The 18,068-nt window shown below is 36.3% G+C and overlaps 1 protein-coding gene across 2 annotated transcripts in view; it reads left to right on the top strand.

Annotated features, from left to right (window-relative positions):
- Positions 1–18,068, top strand: part of MICU2 (mitochondrial calcium uptake 2) — a 156,596-nt gene that overhangs the window by 126,570 nt on the left and 11,958 nt on the right. For both annotated transcript variants that reach the window (XM_059377493.1, XM_059377494.1), the window contains one exon: positions 11,901–11,998. In XM_059377493.1, coding sequence (XP_059233476.1) covers positions 11,901–11,998 — 98 coding nt within the window. The remainder of the gene's footprint in view (positions 1–11,900; positions 11,999–18,068) is intronic.

Raw genomic sequence — 18,068 nt, 5'->3', positions numbered from 1 at the left:
GTACCTGACCATCTGAGTCCATTGCTTGCTCCAAAGAGGACTACAGTCTCGCTTAAAGGAGCCACCAAGATCACCTGCAAACTCCCTCCATCAGCAACAGGGAAACTGGTTTTGGACAGCCTGACACTCTCTGGTAGAACTCCCATAGGGTAGAATAGAAAAGGCAAGAAGGCCATAGACGTTTGCTGCCCAAAGTTTAATAGTTAATTTGAAAAACGCTTCTCACTTTATTATGTGCCTTTGGTTGGATTCCGCAGTGCTAAATAGTTGTGTTATGACCATTTTGTCCAGCTATTTGCTTTTTGGGGAAAACCTTTTTTGTCATTTTATCCTGTGGGAAATCAGAAGGCAGTTACCACATTTTAATTGGCCAATAGGTTTACATTGACTTTTAATAAACATGGTAAGTAAGTTCCAAAAGCAAATATTTTAGGTAAACCAATACAGGTAATAAAGTATAAAAGTTTACCTTTTAAAATAAATGCCATACTATATACCAAAAGCATGAACTACAGTGCATTTCGATACAGCTTATATTAATGACACTGACCATTTAATAATTAACTAGTTTTTAAGATACATGAAAAATAGATTAATATTTTAAAGATCTAGGGAATAAAATGTGCAGCATAGGGAATATTGTCAGTGGTATTGTAATAGTGTTGTTCAATGACAGGTGGGAGCTACAGTTGTGAGCACAGCTCACACACAGAGATGTTGAATCACTGTTGTGCACCTAAAACTAAAGTAACATTGTATGTCAACTATGCACAAATAGAAAAGTTCAGAAACAAACAAAAAATTAAAAGAATCTAAATAAAGAAAACTATAAACAATAAATTTTAATTGAGGAAATAAGAGAAGATTGAAATAAAGGTAGGCTTTATTCTTGGGTAGGACTAGTGAGCCTTGTGAAGTGATCAATCTGCAGTAAATTAATCTATGAATTTAGTACAGTCTACATCAGAACTCAACACCTGAGTACCTGATTTTGGTTTTGTTTGGTTGTATTTTGAGGTTTGCGGGGAGGAGTTGGATGGTTTCTTCTTTGGTGGTAGTGTTTGAGAGGTAAGAGGTGTACAGAGACTTGCCAAAATGCTTTTAAACTTCATCTGGAAGATAAACACGAGAGAATAGCCAAGAATAGTCTAGAAAATGCAAGTAATGAGAGGGGTAATGAAATGGTATAGTGAGCAATAGAATACTCAAATAAAATAAACCCAAATACATATGAACAATAGCATATAATACAGATATCATTTTAAATCAGTAGGAAAAAATTACCAAATTACTTTTCAGTAATCCAGAAAAAAGGGAGTAATCTCCTTACTTCTCATATCCAATTAGTCACTAGGTACTGTCTGTTCTGCCTCTTGAATGTGTCTCAGATTTGTTGTTGTTGTTGTTCTTTTTCCGTGACTATCATTTTATCAGACTACCATCACTTATCATTTCATTTACTGCAGTGGCCTCTTAACTGATCTCTCTGGATCCACTCCTGTATTTTCTAATTCACTTTCATATTATAGCCAGGGTGACCTAAAAGCACAAATATGATATAACAATAGCCAAAACGTGGAAGAGGCCAAAATGTCCTTCAGCAAATGAATGGATAAAGAAGATGTGCACCATATATACTATGGAATATTACTCAACCATCAGAAAGGATGAATACCCATCATTTTCATCGACATGGGTGGAACTGGAGGGGATTATGCTAAGTGAAATAAGTCAAGCAGAGAAAGACAATTACATGATTTCATTTCTATGTGGAACATAAAGAATAGCATGGAGGACCACAGGGGAAGGGAGGGAAAACTGAATGGAAAAAAATCAAAGAGGGAGACAAACCATGAGAGACCCTGGACTCTGGGAAACATTGAGGGTTACAGAAGGGAGGAAGTGGAGGGAATGGGGTAACTGGGTGATGGGTATTGAGAGCACATTTGGAGATGTGGTGTTACATGTAACTAATGAATCATCAAAAAAAAAAAAAAAAAAAAACCTGACTCAGAAAGACCAACTGCCAACATCTCTTAATAGCTGTGTAGCTCCAGGTAAATTAGTATACTTCTCCTTGCATAAAATTAGTGTAATTCTCTTTGCATAAAAAGGTTCTTCATTATAAAATGAGAATAATAGGGGTGCCTGGCCGGCTCAGTCGGTAATGTGCAGCTCTTGATCTGTTGAGATCAACCCCCATCTTAGGTGTAGAGATTACTTAAAATAAAATCTTGAAGAAAAGAAAAAAAAGGATTAATAGTAATCTACCTCAGTAGGTTGTTTTGAGGATCGTATTAGTTAATCTATTCAAATCTCCTAAAACTCTGCTATATTTGCTTTATATTTATTATTATTGCTGTCTACACCCCAGCCACAGAGCACCATGCTCTCTAGCACCTTCAGACGTTTATATATGTTTCCTGTTTGGAATGTTTATTCCCACTTCTTATTTTCTTAACTTTGGTTCAAACTTTAGATCTCAGTTTAAATGGTATTTTTTTTCAGGAAAGCCTTGTCTAAGCTGCTAAGTGAGTTGGAAACCCTTTATATGCTCCCAAAGCTCCTTGAACTTCTTCCCAATATTTTCATGCTTAGATTATTATTTTTAATAGCTTGTTGAATGCCCATGTACCCAACAGGAATAGAGACCCATGAAGCCCCAAGGCCTAACATGGTGTCTGACACATAATGGGCATTTACTACATCTTTGTGACTAATGGTGTGACTGACTGTGCTGGGTGTATATATCAGTTCCTATCGCAGAATAAATTCCAGAGGAATCACAGATAATGTCAAAAGTCAAACAATGGAAATACTTGAGGAAATGTGGGGCTTTTCTGCAAGATGGCAGCATAGGAAGATCTTGAACTCACCCTGTCCCACAGATACATCAAATCTACAGCTACATATGGATTATTTCCCTCTGAAAAAGATCTAAAAACTAGATGAACTGTTTCTCCACAACAGAAGGGAAAAAGATACGTAGGAGAGTCAGATGGTCTTACCAGAAACCCCACCCCAGCACTGTGACACCCAGCACTGTGCCACAACAGTCCAGTAATTCTCCTGGAAGAGTGAGGGGATGGTGTCTCGCAGCACCCTCTGAACCAGAAAGATGAGCCCCAAAACATTTGGCTTAGAAAATGCAAAGGGGCTGATATCTAAGGGACCCAAAGTGCTATAGGAAACTGAGATGCCCCTTTTAAAGCACTTTGGGTCCCTTAGATATCAGCCCCTTTGCATTTTCTAAGCCAAATGTCCCAGGGTACTGGGATCGAGCCCCACGTCGGGCTCTCTGCTCAGTGGGGAGCCTGCTTCCTCCTCTCTCTCTCTCTCTCTCTCTCTCTCTGCCTGCCTCTCTACCTACTTGTGATCTCTGCCTGTCAAATAAATAAATAAAATCTTTAAAAAAAAAAAAAAAAAAAAGGGAAGTCCCATAAGGCTATTAGAAGATTTCATGGCAGAAACTGCAGGCCAGAAGGGAGTGACATGACATATTCAAAATGATGAAAGGAAAACAACTTCCAACCAAGAATGCAGGCATACCTTAGATACTGTGGGAGACTGAACCAGTAATCAGAAACCTCCTAACAAGCTGTCCAGAACAGGACAGGTTCACTGGTGAATTCTACCAAACACTCAAAGAACTTTTAGTGCCTATACTTCTCAAAGTCCTCCAAGATTTTGAAGAGGAGGGAATGCTCCCACACTGATTTTGCAAGGCCAGCATTACCCTTATACCAAAAGCAAAGAAGAACACCAAGAAGAAACAGAGGGAAAGGAGGAGGGAGGGAGGAAAAGAAGGGAAAGGAAATGACAGGCCAATATCCCTGATGAAAATACATGCAAAAATCAACAAAATACTAATACCCCAAACTCAGAATTACATTAAAATGATCTTACATCATGATCAAGTGGGATTTACTCTAGGGTTACAAGTATGGTCAGCATATACAAATCAATCAAGGTGATATATAACCACATCAACAAAATGAAGGCCGAAAATCATATTCTAGTAGATGCATAAAAAATACAGAGAAAATTCAACATACATTTATGATTAAAAAAAAAACTCAACAAAATGAGTATAGAGGGAACATACCTCAACATATTAAAGGCTGTATATGACAGAGCCCCAGCTAAGATCTTACTCAGTGGTGAAAAGCTAAAGCTTTTCCTGTAAGATCAAGAACAAAAGAAGGATGCCTACTTTTGCCACTTTTATTCAACATAGAATTGAAAGTCCTAGCCAGAGCAATTAGGCAAGAAAAAGAAATAACAGGCATCCATACTGGAAAGGAAGAAGTAACATTTTCATTGTTTGCAGATGACATGATACTGGATGTAGAAAACCTATAGACTCTGCCAAAAAACTATCAGAACTAATAAGTGAATTCAGTAGAGTTGCAAGATACAAAATTAATATACAAAGCTCTCTTGCATTTCTGTACATTAACAAAAATATATGAGAAATCAAGAAAATAATTCTATTTACAGTTGCATTAAAAACAACGAAATGCCAGGGAATAAATTTAACCAAGGACGTGAAAGATCTATTGCCTGAAAACTATATGACATTGATGGAAGAAATTGAAGATAACACAAAAAATGGAAAGATATATTTTGTCATAGGTTAGAGGAATTGATATTGTTTAATGTTCATACACCCAAAGCAATCTACAGATGCATTGCAATCCCTATCAAAATTCCAATGACATTGTTTTATAGAATTAGAGTAATACTATAACTTCTGTGGAGGGAACCACAAAAGACCCTAAATAGCCAAAGGAATGTTAAGAAAGAAGAACAAAGCCAGAGGTTTTACTCTGCCTGATTTCAAACAGTATTATGAAGCTATAATAATCAAAACAGTGTGGTATTTTCATTAAAACAAACACGTAGATCAATGGAACTATAGATATAGATAACCCAGAAATAAATCCACACGTATACGGTCAGTTAAGTTTCAACAAAGGAGGCAAGATTATACAATGGGGAAAGGGCAGTCTGTTTAATAAATAGTGTTGGGAAAGCTGGACAGCTGCTACACACAAAAGAATGAAATTGGACCACTATTTACACCATATACAAAAAATTAACTGAAAATGGATTCAGGACTTGAATGTAAGACCTAAAACCATAAATGCCAAAGAAGAAAACCTAAACAATAAGTTCCTTGAAGTCAGTTTTAGTGACTTTTTTTTTTATCTGACTCCAAAGGCAAAGGGAACAAAAGCAAAAATAAACAAATGGGACTACATCAAACTAAAAAGCTTCTGTACAGCAAAGGAAACCCTCAAACAGAAGGGCAACTTTCCAAAATGGAAGAAGATATTTGTAAATTATATATCTGCTAAAGGGTTAATATCCAAAATAGATATGAAGAGCTTATACAGTTCAATAGGGAAAACAATTCAATTAAAACATGGGCAGATGATCTGAATAGACGTTTTCATAAAGAAGACCTACAGATGGCAAACAGGCACATGTGAAGATGCTCAGCATCACTAATCAGGGCAATGCAAATCAAAACCACAATGAGATAGCACCTACACCTGTTGGAAGGGCTAATGTCAAAATGACAAGAAATAACAAAATGCTGGCAAGGATGTGGAGAAAAGGGAACACTGTATTGTTGATGGCATTGTAAATTGGTACAGCCACTGTGAAAAACCATATGGGGACTCCTCAAAATTAAAAATAGAACTACAGGGGGTGCCTGAATGGCTCGGTCTCTTAGGCATCTGCCTTCAGCTTAGGTCATGATCCCAGAGTACTGGTATTAAGCCCCACATCAGGCTCCCTGCTCAGGGAGAGTTTGTTTCCTCTTCTGCCTCTCCCCCAGCTGTGTTCTCTGTCTCACTCAGTCTCCCAAGTAAATAAAATCTTGGGGGAAAAAAAAAATAGAATTACAGTATGATACAACAATTTTGTTACTGGGTATCTAATCAAAGAAAACAAACACTAATTCAGAAATGTATATGTACCCCTTTTTTCATTGCAACACTATTTACAAAGCCAAAGTATGAAAGCAATTTAAGTGTCCATTGATAGATATGTGGATAAAAAGATGTGGTTTATATACCCAGTACTACTCAGCCATAAGAAAATCTTGACATTTGCAACAACATGGATGGGCCTTGAGGGTATTATTCTAAGTAATATAAGTAAGTCAGAGCAAGACAAATATCGCAGGATTTCACTTATATGTGGAATCTTTAAAAAAAAAAAAAAAAAACCAAGAATTATAGATAGAGAGAACAGATTGGTGGTTACCAGAGGAGAGGTGTGTTCGGAAGAAACAGAATAGGATCACAAAGTACATACTTTTAGTTACAAAAGGAAATCCTGAGCTGAACAGAAGGGCAGCTTACTGACTTGGAGAAGATAAGTCATTAGGTTGTGAGGTACAGCATTAGGAATGTAGTCAGTAATATTGTATTAACTTTGTAAAGTAGAAGATGGTGACCACATTTACTGTGGTGATCATTTTGCAATGTATACAAACATCAATTCACTATGTTTTATACCTGAAACTAATGGAGTATTGCATGTCAGTTATACCTGATTTGAAAAGAACAAGTAGGTAAATGTTTTTATATTATTGAGCTAAGCAGTGTAGTCCTGTTCCAAAAGCTGTAAAAGAAAATTGTAGGAAACTTGACTGCTGTGACTTTTTTTAAATGACTTAACATCTCAATAGAAAAGTAGGCAAAGTTCATGAAGGGGCAGTTAGCAGAAGAAACACAAATGACCAATAAATATGAATAATCAAGAAAATGCAAGTTGAAATACTAGTGATTTGTTTTGTTTTATTTCTTACCAGATTGGCAAAGATAAGTTTGATAATCTTTAGTGTTCTCCAAGATGTGAGGGAATGGGCATTCTTCTGTACTGTTGATTGGCAATGTAAATTGTAAAGACATCTAACAAAGTTTAGGTGCAAATGAATAATAATTTATAATGACTAGTGTACAAAGATAAGTGTATAACAGTATATCTCACAACAGTGTTCATAGTAAAAAAAAATTTTTTGGAAACAATCTAAATATCAGCACATTCATTATATTATGCTGGCGACGTTGGCTAGCTCACATGTCATATGCAGGAATTTCCCTACTGCTAATAGGCATGGGAAAATTCAGACCTTTTTGCTCTTTTCTGTGACAAACACAAGAGTGGGGCAGGGGAATGCATGTTAATAAAGAAGAAATAAGGTAACCGTGCTTGCTACCTTGAAAAAATGTTTGTGTGTATATATAACTGCACAATGGCACATACAGTGCAATAGCTAGTAAAAATTATGACAGACCTATATTGGTTATGGCAAGTGACCCCCCTTTAAAAAGAAAAAAAAGCTGTTTTCAAAACACATATATAATTACTTCTTTTGCATAAGTCTCTTCAACATATGGTGCTGGGACAACTGGATAGCCGCATGTAAAAGAGTGAGGTTGGACTTCTACCTCATACCATATACAAAAGTTAACTGAAATAAATCAGACTTAAATATAAAAGCTACAACTATAAAACTCTTAGAAGTATTTCTTGAAAGGGGAAATGCTTCATGGTATTGGATTTGGCAATGATTTCTTATGACACCAAAAACATAAGCAATAGATGAAAAATTGATGTATTGGACTTCATTACAGTTAGAAACTTTGGTGTATCAAAGGACCCTATCAAAAATTAAAAAGCCAGGGGTGCCTGGGTGGCTCAGTGGATTAAAGCCTCTGTCTTCAGCTCAGGTCATGATCTCAGGGTCCTGGGATGTCGGGCTCTGCTCAGCAGGGAGCCTGCTTCCCTTCCTCTCTATCTGCCTGCCTCTCTGCCTACTTGTGATTTCTGTCTGTCAAATGAATAAATAAAATATTTTTTTAAAAAAATTTAAAAGACAGCCTACAGAGTGGTAGAAGAGATTTGCAAATTATAGACCTTACAAGGGTCTATCTAGTATCAAGAAAGCTAAAGAACTCCTACAACTCAACAACAGAAAGAGAACCCAGTGCCAACAAATTGGACAACCTGGAAGAAATGGTTAAATTCATAGAAACATATAAATTACCAAACCTGAAACAGGAAGAAATAGAAAATGAACAGACCAATAACCAGCAAAGAAATTGAACCAGTAGTTAACAAACAAAAGTCTAGGACCAGGTGGCTTCATAGGCAAATTCTGCCAGACATTTCAAGGAGAGTTAATACCTATTCTTCTCAAACCATTCCAAAAAATAGAAGAGGAAGGAAAACTTTCAGATTCATACTATGAGTCCAGCATTATCCTGATAACCAAAACCAGACAAGTCACCAGTAAAAAAGAGAACTATGGGCCAATATCCCTGATGAACATAAATGCAGAAATTCTCAATAAAATATTAGCATACCAAATCCAGCAATACGTTAAAAAAATCATTCACCCCCCCCCCAAAAAAAAAATCTTTCACCACAATCAAGTGAGATTTATTCCTAGGTTATAAGTCAGTTGTGATACATCACATTAATGAAAGAAAGGATAATAACCATTTGATCATTTCAGTAGATACAGAAAAAGCATTTTGACAAAGTATAACATTCCTGATAAAAACCCTCAACAAAGTAGGTTTAGAGGGAATATACCTCAACATAATAAATGCCATATATGAAGAATAAATAGCTGATATTATCCTAAATGGGGGGAAACTGAGAGCTTTTCTTCTACAGATAGGAACAAGATAAGGATGTCTACTCTCAACACTGTTATTTAACATAGTACTAAACTTCTAGCCATAGCAATCAGACAAAAAAATAAAAAGCATCTAAATTGGCAAGAAAGGAGTTAAACTTCCACTTTCTGCAGATGACATGATAGTCTATATAGAAAACCCAAAAAACTGGGGATGCCAGTGGGTTAAGTGGGTTAAGCTGCTGCCCTCAGCTCAGGTCATGATCCCAGGGTTCTGGTATCAAACCCCACATCGGGCTCCTTGCTCAGCAGGGAGCCTGCTTCTCTCTCTGCCTCTGCCTGCTTGTGCTCTCTCTCTCTGACAAGTAAATAAAAAAGAAGACCCAAAAAACTCTGTCAAGAGATTGCTAAAACTGGTAAACGAATTCAGTAAAGTCAAAGGATACAAAATCAGTATACAGAAATCTGTTGCATTTCTATACACCAATAATAAAGCAGCAGAAAGAGAAATTAAGGAGTCAATCCCATTTACACATGCCCCAAAAACAATCAGATATCTAGGAATAAACCTAACTCGAAAGGTAAAGGATCTGTACTCTGAAAACTATAAAACCCTGATGAAAAATTGAAGATGACACAGAGAAATGGAAAGACATTCCATGTTCATGGATTAGAAGAACAACTACTGTTAAAATGTCTATACAACCCAAAGCAATCTACGCATTTAATGCAATCCCTATCAAAATACCAACAGCATTTTTCACAGAACTAGAACAAACCATCCTAAAATTTGTATGGAACCATAAAAGACAGAATTACCAAAACAACCTTGAAAAAGAAAAAAGCTGGAGGCATCAGAATCCCAGACTTCAAATTATGTTATAAAGCTGTAGTGATCAAAACAGTATGATACTGGCACACATAGTTAAGTGGAACAGAGTGGAAAACTCAGAAATGAACCCACAACTATAGGGTCAATTGAAGATTAGTTGGTTAATCTTCAACAAAGCAGGAAAGCATATCGTGGGCAAATATTACTCAGCCATAAAGAATGAAATCCTGTCATTTAAAATGACGTGGATGGGATGCCTGGGTGGCTCAGTTGGTTGGACGACTGCCTTTGGCTCAGGTCATGATCCTGGAGTCCCGGGATCGAGTCCCGCATCAGACTCCCAGCTCCATGGGGAGTCTGCTTCTCTCTCTGACCTTCTCCTCGTTCATGCTCTCTCTCACTGTCTCTCTCTCAAGTAAATAAATAAAATCTTTAAAAAAAAAAAAATGACGTGGATGGAGCTAAAGAGTATTATGCTAAGCAGCATTAAGTCAGAGAAAGACACATACCATATGATTTTGCTCACGTGTGGAATTTGAGAAACAAACAAAATGTAACAGGTGAACATGGAGAAGAAAAAAGAAAGAGAGGCAAACCATAAATCAGACTCTTAGCTATAGAGAACAAACTGATAGCAGAAGGGGGATAGATGGGTGGATGGGCTATATAGGTGATGGGACTAAGGAGTACACTTGTTGTGATGACCACCAGGTAATGTATGGAAGTGTTGAATCACTATATTGTACCCCTGAAACTAATACTACACTATATGTTTAACTGGAACTTAAAGACTTAAGACAACCCAGTTTAAAACTAGGTGAAGGACTTGAATAGATATTTTCCCAAAGGATATAAACAAGTAGCCAACAACCACATGAAAAGATGCTCAACACCATTAATCATAGGACAGTGCCAATTAACAAACCCATCAAATGACTAAAATAAAATAATTGACAATATCAAATGACTACAAGATGTGGAGAAACTGGATCACTCATCTACTACCAGTGGGAAAGTACAATGATACTGCCCCTGTGATAAAACAGTAATACAGTCATCAGCATCAGTCCTAGAGAAATGAAAAACTGTGTTCATACTAAATCCTGTCCACAGATGTTTTTAGCAGCTTTATTTATAATAGCCAAAAACTGGAATCAACCCAGATATCCTTCAACAAGTGAGTGGTTAAACTGGTAATCCATACAATGGAATAGTACTCTGCAATAAAAAGGAACAAACTGTTGATACAGCAGCAGCCTGAATGAGTATCCAGGGAATTGTGCTAAACAAAAAATGCCAATACATAATATTTTATTGTAATTATATAATATAAAGTTACATAATATTTGGTTCTACTTATATAACATTTTGAAATAACGAAATTAGGGGAAAAGAAAGTCAATTAGCAGTTGCCAGAGGTCAAAGAGAGGGTGGGTGGGAGAGAAATCAGTGTGGTGTTAAGAGCAAATAAAGAATTGTTGCAGTGAAGGAAATGTTCTTCTATGTGTCGACTGTGTCAAGTTACATTGTTTTATAAGATGTCACCAGTCACCATTGGAGGAAACTGAGTAAAGGGTACAAGAGATCTTTCTGTATTATTTTGTACAGTTGTGTGTAAATCTATAGCTATCTCAAAATAGAAAAAATTTTAATATAAATAAAGCATTTATGAGCTCATACATTGTTCCTTGCATTACATATTCTAGACTGGGTGTTTTTTGTCTTTAGTGGATTTGTTCTATTTCTTGCTATGGTGCCTTTGCTTAGTTGTCATGCTGTTTTCTTTTGCTCATGCTCACAGTCTATCCAGATCTTCTCATTGCTGTGGTAGAGCACAAATGAAATTCTCCTTGATACTTTCCTACCTCATCTGAACTAATTTATCTTTGTCCTTCAGAGCTGCAGGCATTGCATCAGTCAGTTAAGTGTCTGCCTTCAGCCCAGGTCACAATTCCAGGGTTCTGGGATCAAGCCCCACATCAGGCTCCCTGCCCAGCCTGGGGGGAGGTCTGCTTCTCCCTCGCCCTCTGCCTGCTGCTCCCCCTGCCTGTGCCCTTTCTCTCCCTGTGTCAGATAAATAAATCGAGTCTTACTAAAAAACACTTCGAGATCACATTTGAAATAATATTTCACTGTTCTAAAGCTCTCTTTTTGGATTGATTTAAGATTTTGTTTACTGCTGAAGTCCATCTTGAGTATTTTAGCCCTCATTGTTTTTCTCTTGCTTGAACAGAGACAGTTATAGAATAGTATTATGCAAAGTAACAGATAGGATTCTTTTGCCTTTGTTGTTATTGTTAGAAGAATCTTTCATGGATATTATCCTACAGAGGTCCAGGCTACGGGGTCTATTTTTTTGTTCTTGGTTATAATTACTTGAAATTATTATATCATTTTTTATAGGAATCAACAGTGAAAGAACCTGAAATTACCACAACCCTTCAGATATATTTCTTTGGAAAAAGAGGAGAAAGAAAACTTCATTATAGGGAATTTCGAAGGTAAATGCAAATTTCTGAAGGAAATGGCACCTAAGCTGAATCTTGACATGTAAGCAGAAATTTCCCAGGCAAAAATGTGTGGATGAAAAAGCATCTGAGGAAAAGAGAACAGCATGAGAAAAGACCTAGAGGCATGAAAATGTATTGTTTGTAAAGGGAATTATAAGCAGTTAAGTAAGTCTAGAGTAATAGACGTAAGGTGGTATGATAAAGTTAAGAACAGAGGCTGGAAAAGTGTGTACTTGCCGCAGAAGATTTCAGACTCCAAAAGATCAAGCTTGAGTTAACAGTGGGAGGTCCTGAAGAATGATGCATGAAGGATACTTGGTCAGATGTGCCCAACATTTTGGCAGCAGAATAAAGGATAGATTTTATGAGAAAGAAGCCCATTCAGATATTCCAGATAAGAAATGATAAGCAATCCTTATTGCCACTACACCTTGAACTGTCACCTTGAACTGGTGTAGTGGCGATAAGGATTTTGAAATAGAGTTTTCAAGACGTATTTAGGAGATGACATTGTAGGGCTTAGTGATTAAGGAATGAGTTGGAATGTGTGAAGACCCAAGTTTCTGAATTATGTCCAATCACATTGTGTACCCCATAGTTAAACTCCAGTAAGTCATTTTAACCTCTCTAGAACAGTTTTTCTCCACAAAATTTTTTAAAATGTCTCTTCTTATATACTTGAAAAATACTACTATCTTAACATTTCTTTAAGTTTTAAAATAAATACCATGATTTAGAACCAAGCAAAGCCATTATCATCAACTATACTTGTTCATACTAATACACTACTCCCCCTTCATTTTAGGATTCGCTAACCTAGTTAATTTTTATAGTTGTGCTAACTTTTAATTTTCTTTAAAGGGATAATTTTATTTAAAATTCTTACTTTAAAAAAATTTTTACTAGCATTTCTGTAAATAATGAACTCAGTGAAATTTGTCATGCCATCATGCAGTTTAAAAAGATCCAATTAACCAATGCTTTAAATGCAGTTTTTTAAGAACTTGTCTCTTGGACAGAGCAAAGTTCTCCTAAAGTTAAAATTATTATTATACTAGCTAGAATGGATAATCATAAAATGTCTTTAAAATTTTGCATGTCAGATTGAAAGCTGACAAACAAAAGCCTTATCACCTGGAAGGCTGGGGAAATGAGTTCTTCTCACAATGTCCCTTTGAAGGTAGTGACTCACATCCCATATTCAATAGAAAGTGACACTTAATTTGGCAGACCCCGGTTTTAGGAACCCGAGAGAATAATACTGCCCTGATAACAGGAGGCACACAACTGAGGTTGGGCCAGGGTGGAATTCACTTTGTCAAAATGTCACATGCAGCCTAAGTCTGAAGCCGGGGTAAGGGGGATTTTGAGGAAAATGACAGGATTGATGTTTGTATTTCTCGCTATTTTAATTTTTCTAACACTTGTAGTTCTCCAAGTGATTTTTTTATTCGTTTATTATATGAGACATTCATTCCAAACTCTAAATAAACATAAATGAACCTGAAAAAAAAATTTTTTGCATGTTATAAAGTAACAGAAAATAACCTCTGTGTATGTACAACGTTTCTAAAAAGTTTTCACCAACATACTGACCATATTAATGATTAAAATTCCACAAAAATTTTTGTGGTCTTTGTTATTTGGAGCTTTGAGTCTGGTTTTTATGGGAGTGTAATATGGCCTTTTCCTTATAAAAGAGATGTTTGTCCTTGGTCTCAGCCACCTTCTTACAACTTCTCTAATAAGGGAAATTATTTTAGGAGATACGGCTTATTGTATCAGGAAAGTCAAGGAAGGTAACACAAAACTACAGCTTTTGTGGTAGCTACTTATAGTATTTCCCTACTGCTATTAGCTTCTCATTTAGAGAAACAGTATTTTGAAAAACATGTATTTGTGATTTAGACAGACCTGGATTCAAATGCAGAACTTCACAGTTTATTAAGTGGGATTTGATGAACAAGCGGTTTAACCTGAGTCTCCAGTGCAGTCCATTTCTTCATCTCTGAGATGACAGTGCCCAATACTACTTAATAAGTTTACATATGTATATATATATATGTGTTAATTTATTATGTGATTATATATAATTAAGGTATTGATTAATGCATAATTTTAATATGTTGATTTGTATATAACTTCTTATTCTAAACAAGAGTCCAACTGCAAATTGGCACTTGTAAGAAAATATAAATAAGTGGCTTATCAGAAGCAGGTGAGAAGGAAGAAGGAAAGAAAAGCTATGGCAGTATCATAAAATGGAGTCAGTAATTAGGCTAGTACACAAAGTACCAATCACGAGATTCTATGCGCTTGCTGAGAAGAAACCACAAATTTGACTCTGGACTTTCTGACAGACAATACGAAAAAGCATACATGATCAGTTACACAATTCCCTACATCCCTAAGTTAGCACGGATTCCACGTAAGGGGGGAGAGCGGGCATTATTCCTCATAGGGCCAGAAAGAAAGTTTCTCATGGGTTCCTATAAAAAAGACACTATGTAATAAAAGGACTTACATTCTTAATGTTAGAGTAAGACCAGCAACAAACTTCAAATATCACAGGCTGCTTTTTTATAGCATCTATCAGCAGAGAACAACTAAAATCACAGTTTTAAGCATGAAGGCATACTTCATTTCAGCCTCTAAAATTCTGCTTTTTTTAAAAAACCACTTAATGCTTTAATAGGCAAGTACAAGTACTAACAATTAAATACCAAAAATCTAGAAGTTGGTACCAATATAAAAGGGAAAAAGCACTGGACTTGGGATAAAAATAGGTATAATTCCTAGTTATGCTGTTTAGCATTTATTTAGCTGTATGATCTTGGGCAAATCACGTACCTTTTTTTATTCTTCGTAAAAATTAATTTTTTCTAAGATTTTATTTATTTGACAAAGCACAAGCAAAGAGAGCAAGAGAAAGAGAAGCAGGCTCTCCGCTGAGCAAGGAGCTCAGTGCAAGCTCCATCCCAGGACCCTGGGATCATGACCTCAGCCAAGGGCAACCACTTAACTAATTGAGCCACCCAGGTGCCCTGTAAAATTTTATAAAATTATACTTATCCTGCCCATTTTAGGGAGTTGTAAGTAAATATAAAAGTAAATTTAAAAATTATAAATTATAACAATTTTGCAATCTAATAAAGGAAAAGAGCAGATCTCTAATTCATGCATTTTTCTCTCTTCTTAATCTTTATTCTGTTCTTTCTATTCTTATTTATGTTAATATTCTGTCCCCCCACATACGTCTGAGGTTGATCTGAGAATTAAATAACATATTAAAGTACACACAATGTGTAACACATAGTAGGCACTCAGAATATGTGCCCAACTCTTTTTACTTAAATTATTTTGAGTTTCTAGAAGCTTTGTTTCCCAGCTCCCAGATCTCTCTCCTTTGGGAATTCTTTTTCTCTGGCTTTTTTCTCTGTTTGCATTTCCCCAGCTCTCTTGGTCAAGACACTTCTTCAGCTTAGAGTTTCCTCAGTCTCTTTTCCTGAAGGCTCTTTAATCCAACTTCTAAAGAAAGAAATGAGAACTAAAATAAAATTATAGCATGTTCCTCTTTTTCCCCAAGGACTGACTGCTTTAAAATTCAGAGAGAAGGATTTTTTTCATTTAGAAGAGAAAACTACACACCACTTGTATTTTTCATCACAAGTGGCAAAGTTGTTTCCACCTTCATTACCAATTTTGTATTTGAAAATTCAGTAGTAATTGAGAAGTTGTATCAGTTTCCTTAGCCTTAAAAAGTCTTCTGGAAATATACTAGTAATGTAATTAAACCAACAAATACTAAGTTACAAAGTAACTATTAATATATATACATAGATAGATATATAATATATATAGATATATATATTAGATAGATAGATAGATAGATAGATTAGATATATCTATATATATATATGAGACGTCAAATAAAAAAAAAGGAAAGACTGTAGGGGGAAAAAAGCATTTATTTGGGATCTTGGGAATCACAGTTCAGAAGACAGAAATTAAGGCAGCAACCCAGGTTGTGCTTTAAAGACATAGAGGAGCTTGAGATTTTTAAAGGCAAAGGAGGAATTTTAGGCACATTACATAAGTTGTTTTTTTATGATTGGTACTGGCAGGGTTTTAGTGACACTTTTCTGTACATGATCGGTTGCTAAGATTAGTGTTAGGCAGAAAGTCCATTTGAGTCCATTCTTGCATACAGCAGATGTTCATCCAGGATGTTTGCAGTTTGGCAACAATCCAAGTTTAGCGTTTTTCTGAGGATTGAGACAGGAAATATGCATAGGCCCTACTTCTTCAGTGTCCTCCCGACTCCATTTTAAGTGACTCTTTTAGCAAGGCTTATTCCATTTTGTTGTTTTTTTATCAATAGGAAAAGGTATTGATGTCAAATTTAACCAATCAATATTCCAGATTTTGTTTCATGAATTATTTAAATTCTTAAATTATAAATTTAAATTCTTCATACAGAAGAACTTAGAAGTTTTGGGGACAGAAACATTCCAAAGTAACTTTACACTAAGGAAAAAGCAGTTATTTAAAAATCTGGTTTGGGGCACCTGGGTGGCTCAGTGGGTTAAAGCCTGCCTTCGGCTCAGGTCATGATCCCAAGGTCTTGGGATTGAGCCCCAAGTCAGGCTCTCTGCTCTGCGGGGAGTCTGCCTCCTCCTCTCTCGCTCTGCCTGCCTCTCTGCCTACTTGTGATCTCTGGATGTCAAATAAATAAATAAAAATCTTTTTTTTTAAATAAAATAAAAATCTGTTTTACAGTCCAATAAAACAATAATTTTGTTTAACTCTCTGGATCAAATTTTACTCTACAAAATATTGATGTTTTTAATCTAAGTCTAAGGTCCAAAATTCTGATTATGGACTGACAATATACAGAATATCTGGTACTAGATAGGTCCATTATGCCATACTGCCAATACACAGTGAATTTAAGTTAGAAAAAAATACTCAGAATTTTTTTAAGTTTATTGTCATTCCACAGAATAATTTAACTGACATTAAATAGACTACTGCTCTGTTCAGATACTTCATGTTTTTAATTTCTCAGGAAATGAACCCATATTTGCAGAATATTGGAAAGAATCATCAAGCCAGTGTTAATGTGAACCCAATGATTACTAATAGGTAATACGTCCGAACTCAAGAGAAGACATGGCAGATTCAGGAACTAAAAGTTCATTGTGACTTAACCAGCAATGTGAGAGATGAAGGTGGGAAGGTCAACACGAGCACAGCTGTGAAGGCTTTTGTGCCATGCCAAGAACAAGAGTGTTGTGAAGGCCTTGAAGCAGGGGAGTAGGGTGATCATCAGATCCAGCAGACTGGCTAAGGAAATCAAACAAAAGGCAAGGAGATCTGGTAGAGACTGTTGCATTAATAGAGAAGAAAGAATAATAATTAGACCAACGTGGTGGCAGCGGGAAACAGAAGGAACGTGGAGGAATCCGAGGGATTACTTCGGAAAAGGGACTAATAGTATTGGTGACTGGATGAAGAGTAAATGAGGAGAAATCTAAGCTACTGCCTGGTTTCTGAGTGGAGCCAATGACACATGTGATACCTATTCACTGAACTAGAGGACACAAGAATAAGTTTAAGAAAAAAGAATTGTGAATGTAGGGTGGATGTGGTCAGTGGGAGCAGAAGGCAGACTGCAGTGGGTTGAGAAGTGAGTGAGGGGTGAATGGAGAAAGAAATACAGGTAATTCTTTGAAGGAGACTAACTAGAGCAAAGGAAGAGAGGGGGCAGTGGCGGGAAGGGAATGTAAGAAAGCTTTCCCCCCACATGTTGACGTGATTTGAAGAAGGAGAGACAATGCAGGAGTGAATGGAGTCTCCAGAGGAGCAAGGCCCCAGAGAAGGAAGAAATAGAGGAATATAGGTGGAATTAAGAGCACAGGTAGCCATCAAGAGGAAAAGGGACTCCTTCTTTCACTAGGACAGAAAAGAGATTGGGGGTGGGAAGAATGGGAATGCCTGCTGTTACATTCCTAGAGTGATAGCAAGAAAATGAGAGAATTTCCTAAGCAGTGATCTCTAA

This window comes from Mustela nigripes, chromosome 15, assembly GCF_022355385.1.
Source record: "Mustela nigripes isolate SB6536 chromosome 15, MUSNIG.SB6536, whole genome shotgun sequence".
In the NCBI taxonomy this organism is placed as follows: Eukaryota; Metazoa; Chordata; class Mammalia; order Carnivora; family Mustelidae; genus Mustela; species Mustela nigripes.
The sequence above is the reverse complement of the archived record's forward strand: the minus strand, read 5'-3'. Positions and strand labels throughout refer to the sequence as shown.